Source organism: Medicago sativa, chromosome 8 (genome assembly GCF_051527215.1).
Source record: "Medicago sativa cultivar Bolivia chromosome 8, Bolivia_mono, whole genome shotgun sequence".
Taxonomy (NCBI): domain Eukaryota; kingdom Viridiplantae; phylum Streptophyta; class Magnoliopsida; order Fabales; family Fabaceae; genus Medicago; species Medicago sativa.
In genome coordinates this window covers 79,563,070-79,569,813 of record NC_140756.1, presented here as the reverse complement: position 1 = coordinate 79,569,813, position 6,744 = coordinate 79,563,070, and the positions used below count along the sequence as shown (strand labels likewise).

Below are 6,744 nucleotides of genomic sequence, written 5' to 3'. Positions count from 1 at the left end.
AATATAAAAAATATATCACACGCTTTACATTTATAACTGATAGGCATTCCTACCTCCTCTCTATTTTGCTTCTGCTATGTGAATAGCAAATATCTCATGTCTTTTAAATCAATAACAAACTAGCTCAGACTAGGTGCAATTACATCCCTATTTGTAAGTAAAAGATTTACCGAGCATCCAAATTATATACCAAACTATAGTTATTTCAACAAGAAAAAACATGTTTTAAGAGTAAGGAGTTTCAATAGAGCGATATAAATGTTATGTTACAAGATCAGTTGGTCAACCAATGCTATATATTTGGAGATAGAGTACACAATAACACAATAGCTAAAGACAATATATTCCGGGTTATTCAACACTGGTACTTTACAAACGGGGATTATTGGAAGGAATGAAATATTTGTGGTCACAGATCCTAAATATGGGTTTTCTAGTTAACAAACAAAAAAGAGTACAAAACAACTAGTAGTTTAAGAAAAGATTACAGGTTTAGAGAGACTTACAACAAAAGGCGAAACTTTAAGCCCAAACCTTTGGCTATAATAATGTAATATGCTTTATAGCCAAAAAACTGAGCCAAAGCAATCTAATTTATAACCTTAGAACATCAAGAGATTCAAGGAACATTGTACCACAAATACTTCAAGTAACAATCTGGTCAAGAAATAAAACAACACACCGAGTGCTACTGACACAGGTAGAGCAGGCAACGCTTTCTGATATAAAGCCAAAAGCATCAAAGTTACGCCGAGACCAGCAATAATTGCAAGATAACATGCACACACGGTCATAAAATCATACATTGCAGCCCTGCCAACCAAAACACTATAGAAGATAAAATCGCCCAGCCCCAACTTGATTGCACCGGACGAAGCCAACCCAATTCCCTCCAACATCAAATTCTCATTTGACGTGGCATCTTCTCCTCTAGGAACCCGTATGTTCATACCATGATCAATCAAGGGTGTGGCGAGATCTGAATCAATTTCTCGAACCCTCACTCGCCCCTCTTCGGCTCTTGCCAGATTACGTGTGCCATAAGTGCTACTAGAATTCAAATTTGAACCATTTTCCAGAGTCAAATTCTCATTTGAATTTGTACTTAGAACAGTATTCGCGTCTGAATTGGAATGTGATGATTGTTCAACATTAAGTCCACCACTACCCAACACTGAATTTCCACTCTCAGTTATCAGAACTGCACTGTCAATCCTTCTCTCTCTCCATAACCTCCTCCGAGCCTCAATAACCCTAGGATCCATACAATCATTACTCACCGGCCTAGCCTCATAAACCAAAGCCGGAATTTCTTCATCTCTCGACATAGCAAGTTCAACCAAAAGCCTCAAAGGCCCAACAGGCAACAAAACCGCAGCAAGATCATACAAAGCCATAGCAACAAGCATAGCCCATGTTGTCCATTCAGGCAACATAGTAAACCAATAAGCAACCAATATTCCAATAACCACCAAATACCCTTGCGTAACAAAAATAGCCATTTTCGACATAAAAACAGCACAAACACCAACAACAGCAAAATTACACAAAACAACCAAAAACGTTATACAATCAACTGGAACACTAAAATGTTGAATCAAAAAAATCGAAATTTCACCTCCAAGAAAAGCTAATACAACAAAAGAAGAAAAAGCCATGTAGAGTTTTAAGAACGTGATACATCGGAAATAGAAAAGAAGGACTAAGAAGAAAGTGGCGAAAGTTACGACAACAACGAAGGAGAGAGAGTTTAAAAGTGCGCCAAGGAATTTGTCCCAGGAAGAATCTGAGGTTGTTTCGTCGTATGCTATGTTGGCTATGGTGGAGATTGTTGGAGAATCGTTTGTGTTGAGAATTGAGACTAAGATTACAACGAGGAACATGCAGATTGAAACGGGAGTGATAATTCTAACGATTTCTTCGCCTAAACTATCGAGAACGGTTGTTGAAGACGAAGATGATGAAGTTCTTCGGGTTTCTGCCATTGTTGCGAAACGAAGAGTTTCAGATCGAAAGCAGAAAGTGTTGTGTTACTGTTATGGATGCTTCTTCCTCCAATACTGGGTCGGGCCGAAAAACAACACGTATATGGATAGTTAGTATTTGCACCATTGCAATTTAATTAATTTTAATTATTTTATTTTTAAAGTTAAGTTTAATGACTTGTTGACCCAATCCAAACTATCACACTTGTGATCGATTTTAATTTGTTCGGGTTAGACATAAAAATATATTATATTTTTTCAGTCAACCAAAAAGCAATTAAGTTTTATTGGGTCAGATGAGGAGTTTGATCAAAATTGATCCAAATCAACCCTTTAGTTTATATAAATACAAATTTGGATAAATCCTTTCCTCAAAAGATTTTACACTGCTACATTGATATGGATGAATTTAGAGCATCCACATTGGTAGTAAACTAACAAGGGTCTTTAAATGAATCTCATGTGTACATGTCATTTATTTATACTTTTAAATATGACTCAACTACTCAAATGGTACTAAATCAAAAGTCCTTAAATATGTCTACTAATATGTACCATAACATGTGTATTTTAAAAAAAAAAAAAAAAAGAAATTGAAAAGAGAATCACATGAAAAAAAATCCTTATATAGTTGCCCATAACTAATATGTACCCAATTTTTTCTTCCTCTAATTTGTTAATAGGTTGAAGTCTTTGTTAAATAAATGACTCCCAATTAAAAATTTTCTTGTTATCTCATCAAAGTGTTCTTGGTTATCCCTAAAACTCTTTCGTACTATGTTTTGTCTTTGTTGTTTTTGGTGCATAGACCCTTCGTTGCATAAGAAGATAGATAATTGATATTTTGGAAGTGAAAAAGTAAATCAGAGACATGTCGGGTGGGTACAAATAGCAACTCTGCAGTGATGATGGGCCTAGGCCTACCTTTCTTAAAAGAGAAGAAAAAGATACGGGTGCATTTTGAAATGCTTCTCTGCATCTACATAAACCTATTTCCTTAACCAGAAAAAAAAACACAAATATCTTGTCTTGCTTAGGGTTTTAGACACAGACAAGCTTAGAAGAAAACGCAGGTAATTCTCGAATGCTCAATTTTCATCACGCTTCTCTCTATTCGATCATTTTTTTCCCACCATGCTTCGTTCTGCTGTTAATCGAGCTATTAACTGATTTTTACCTGTTCAATTTTTGTTTTTCCGTTTAAGTTCAATGATTTAATTTTTCTATTGTTTTAGCGTAATTAAGAGATCGTGAGTAGAAGATTTTAATTCGTTTTGAAATTAGTGTTATGAACTAAAGCGAATAACTGTTTCTAGGTTTTTGATCTTCTCTTCACTCTGTTTTTTCGATGTTGTAGTAAAAATAGGGTTTTTTGTGATGTTTTGGATATGTACAGAATATAGCCACTGATGTTTATGGTTTTCTTCAGGTTATAAGTTACAACAATGGCTTTCTTTGGTAAACTTGGGAATATTCTACGACAAGGGGTAAACCGGAATATTGTTTCGGAATTGCGTCCGGCCCCATCTGCTCTCCAGGCTATAAGATGCATGTGTTCTGCTCCAACCACAAAGCTGTTTATAGGGGGTGCGTTTGAAAGACCTTATTATGTTTCATTCCTTGTTTCAGATTTTTAAAATATCATTTTTTATGTCTTAGTTATGTTTGTGTGTAAGCTCTTTTTAAAAACTATTTTTAAAAAAAAGTGATTTTTATGCTGAAAATGAAAAGCTAATTGGATTAGCTTTTGAAGAGAATCATCTTCAACAGGAGGGAGAAATACAAAATCTCTACATATAATTTTAAACAAATTAACAAACACAATATAGCATACTTTGGTTAGAAATCTCTAGAAATATACTCTCTAAATTATTCCTATCAAAATGGTTTTATAAAAAAGCTTACCCACAAACATAACTAAAACATCAAAATGGTTTATATATATAGGTATTTTACATTTGTCTGTTGCAGGTGTTTCATATTCAACTGATGAAAATAGTTTGAGGGAAGCTTTTTCAAGATACGGTGAAGTTCTTGACGGTAAATATAGTTTGAATCAATGCTTTCTTTTTGTCATGTATAATGAGTTTTTTTGTCTAATTATTGCAATTGTTTTTTATCTAGTAATAATCTCTTTAATATCATGCTCTTTGTAGCAAGGATAATTATGGATCGTGAAACTGGTAGATCCAGAGGATTTGGCTTTATCACATTCAATTCAGTTGAGGAGGCATCTAGTGCTATTCAGGCCTTGGATGGTCAGGTAATATAGAGTTGTTATTATAAGAATTATGCTTTCATAGCAATAATGTGCCGGCCATTTGAAATGATCACGTCCGTTTGCTGAAGCTAAATATTTAAGCCGTTTGATTTGTGGGAATATGAGGGCTGTATATGCAGTTTTTCTTTTAACCTGTTGATAGTTTGAATTAACGTTGCTCTTTAGTACTTCGTCCTTAACAAGCAATGTGGACCAATTTATAGAATCCTTTTAAAATTCCATCGGTTATTTATTATGTATAGATCATGGTTTCAAATTGCTGACTTCATCATGCAATGAGTCTGAATTGCATAATAACACCACAATTGTAGTAGTTTTGCTAATTGCTATAAAGTCCCCATCACATTGTTGCCTGCATCTGACTGCGAGGGGCTTTATAGTGCTCATGAAAATGATTTTCCAATCTTCATATTACTTTATGTTGGTGAAGAGGGAGAGGTGAGATATCTGAGGGAAAATAGGAGATTTGAGATTTTAAAGATAAGTCACACCACAACAACCGCAATTCCTGCAATTGCAGTGGCGGCAACTGCATCCCGATCGCAAGCACAATTTGAAACCATGCTATACATACTTTTTTTGTCTAGTATGTATAGCATGGTTTCAAATTGTGCTTGCGATCGGGATGCAGTTGCCGCCACTGCAATTTATTTTGGCATATCTTGATGTTGGTCGATGTCTGTTTGGACTGGCTCATTGGCTATCACTGTGTATTCTGGAATCATTTAATTTATTTTTTTATTTTACGTGTTAGAGTACGGGTCTTGATGAAAGTAATACCATCGTAGCTTTACTTAATTTTTTCAAACTAAAGACAGATATTTTAGTTGATTGCTAGAAAACTCAGAAACTGACAACCTTTCTCCGAGCTTTCTTAGTTTTCCTTCACGTGATAGCAAGTTTTAAGTAGGATAATTCTACTTCTGTTTTACGTGGATACATTTTTAACTAATCGTAGGTGATGTGTGCAAATGTATTTTTTCTTGGCGATGTTTATCGTTGTGTAGTTTTATCAATTGATCCATCTGTTAACCCTTTTTTGTCATTTTGCAAATTTAATGACTGGCACTATGTTATCACTCTTAATCTAGTGTTTCTTTATCTGTTTTGAACTTTCAGGATCTTCATGGTCGTCGGGTTAGGGTAAATTACGCTAATGAAAGGCCTCGTGTATATGGCGGCGGCGGCGGTTCTTATGGTAATGCGTCCTACGGTGGTGGAGCTGGGTATGCAGGTGCTTATGGTGGCTCTCCATACGGCGGTCCTTCAAGTGGCGGTGGCTATGGTGGAAATGTAGATGGAGGTTATGGGGGTGGTGGCTATGGTGGAGGTAGCTCTGGGCCAGGTGCCAATTATGGGGGTAGTAACTATTCTGCTCCTAACAGTTTTGGAACTAGCAATGCTGGTAAGGGATATATAAGTGAGGGACCCTTACTCTTGTTTAACGACTATATAAGTGAGGGCTTTGAAAATGGAAAAATAACGAATGCAGGAAATACGGAAAGCTCCAAGTATTTTCATATGATGACTAACGAATGCAGGAAATAACGAATGTAAAATCAATATGAATCCCACCACTTTATGTGGGATCCATTTTCAAAGTGTGGGATCCACATTAATTTCATCCAAAGAGAGAGCAAGTGTTAGAGTGTTTTAGAAAGAAAGTATTGTTAGCATTTCTCTTTTCGTATCCCTAAGAATTATTATGATGCTAATGGTGGTTTTCCTGATTACTTTATTGACGATGCAGGTAGCGGCATTGGCTCTGCTGGTGGATATGATGGAAGTGGGGGGATGGAATATGGCGGCCGTGGCCAATTTGATAGCAAAGACAGTGGTAATGTAAATGAGGACTTGGGAGGTGACGGGCATGGAAATTTTAGCGATGGTGATGATGTTGAGGACTCGATCAATGACGATGATGATTTTGCTAAAAGGGCCTGATGGAAGCTTAGCTGGTAGTTTTCTATTATCCATGTACCCTGCCTCTATCCTACCCCCTCATAAATTTTGAGGAATCAGCCGGACACCGATTTCAGGCATGACATTTTGACCAACAAAACATGGCAAAGAATGTTATCAATCTTATGCATCAATTTTCCCTATCTCCGTAAAAGTGGATCGTCTCATTTTTATTGCTTAATTTGAGGTGATTTATCGTTTCACTAAAATAATGTGTCTATCTTTTTACTCTTTTAATCCAAATATTTCATCTCTTATAAACATCTTTAAAAAAATGTAAAGTAAGTTGTGAAGAACGTGCATGAAGATATTATGATATAAGTCAAAGAATGTTGTCATTATTCTATGTATATCCACTTTACAAGCAATTTCGTTGATTTATTTTTTCTTTAAGCAACATTCCTCAACATAAATAAAACAAGCCAACAAGGTAGCGTTACAATGCGGCATCCTTCACAAATACTGTCGAGGCACATGTGGTGGAGAGTTTGGACACAAGTGTCGTACATTGAAATG

The 6,744-nt window shown here is 35.8% G+C and overlaps 2 protein-coding genes across 2 annotated transcripts; one reads left to right on the top strand and one right to left on the bottom strand.

Annotated features, from left to right (window-relative positions):
* Positions 1 to 278: 278 nt before the first annotated feature.
* On the bottom strand, positions 279 to 2,059 carry PS2 (Presenilin-2). Its single transcript, XM_085735848.1, has one exon. It carries the CDS (start codon positions 1,983 to 1,985, stop codon positions 603 to 605), a length of 1,383 nt encoding a protein of 460 aa, XP_085591974.1. The 5' UTR covers positions 1,986 to 2,059; the 3' UTR covers positions 279 to 602.
* Positions 2,060 to 3,000: 941 nt separating this feature from the next.
* Positions 3,001 to 6,569, top strand: LOC146901985 (uncharacterized). The gene is made up of 6 exons (XM_085735847.1): positions 3,001 to 3,058; positions 3,415 to 3,572; positions 3,957 to 4,025; positions 4,142 to 4,248; positions 5,386 to 5,671; positions 6,017 to 6,569. The coding sequence occupies exons 2-6, from the start codon at positions 3,431 to 3,433 to the stop codon at positions 6,208 to 6,210; spliced, it is 798 nt and encodes a 265-aa protein (XP_085591973.1). The 5' UTR covers positions 3,001 to 3,058; positions 3,415 to 3,430; the 3' UTR covers positions 6,211 to 6,569.
* The last annotated feature ends 175 nt before the right edge of the window (positions 6,570 to 6,744 follow it).

Excerpts from the sequence above, each read along its gene's own strand:
- LOC146901985 (XM_085735847.1), top strand. The coding sequence starts at position 3,431 with ATGGCTTTCTTTGGTAAACTTGGGAATATTCTACGACAAGGGGTAAAC. Across the intron at positions 3,573-3,956 it reads CACAAAGCTGTTTATAGGGG|GTGTTTCATATTCAACTGAT; the intron begins GTGCGTTTGAAA and ends TGTCTGTTGCAG. Across the intron at positions 4,026-4,141 it reads ATACGGTGAAGTTCTTGACG|CAAGGATAATTATGGATCGT; the intron begins GTAAATATAGTT and ends TGCTCTTTGTAG.
- PS2 (XM_085735848.1), bottom strand. The coding sequence starts at position 1,985 with ATGGCAGAAACCCGAAGAACTTCATCATCTTCGTCTTCAACAACCGTT.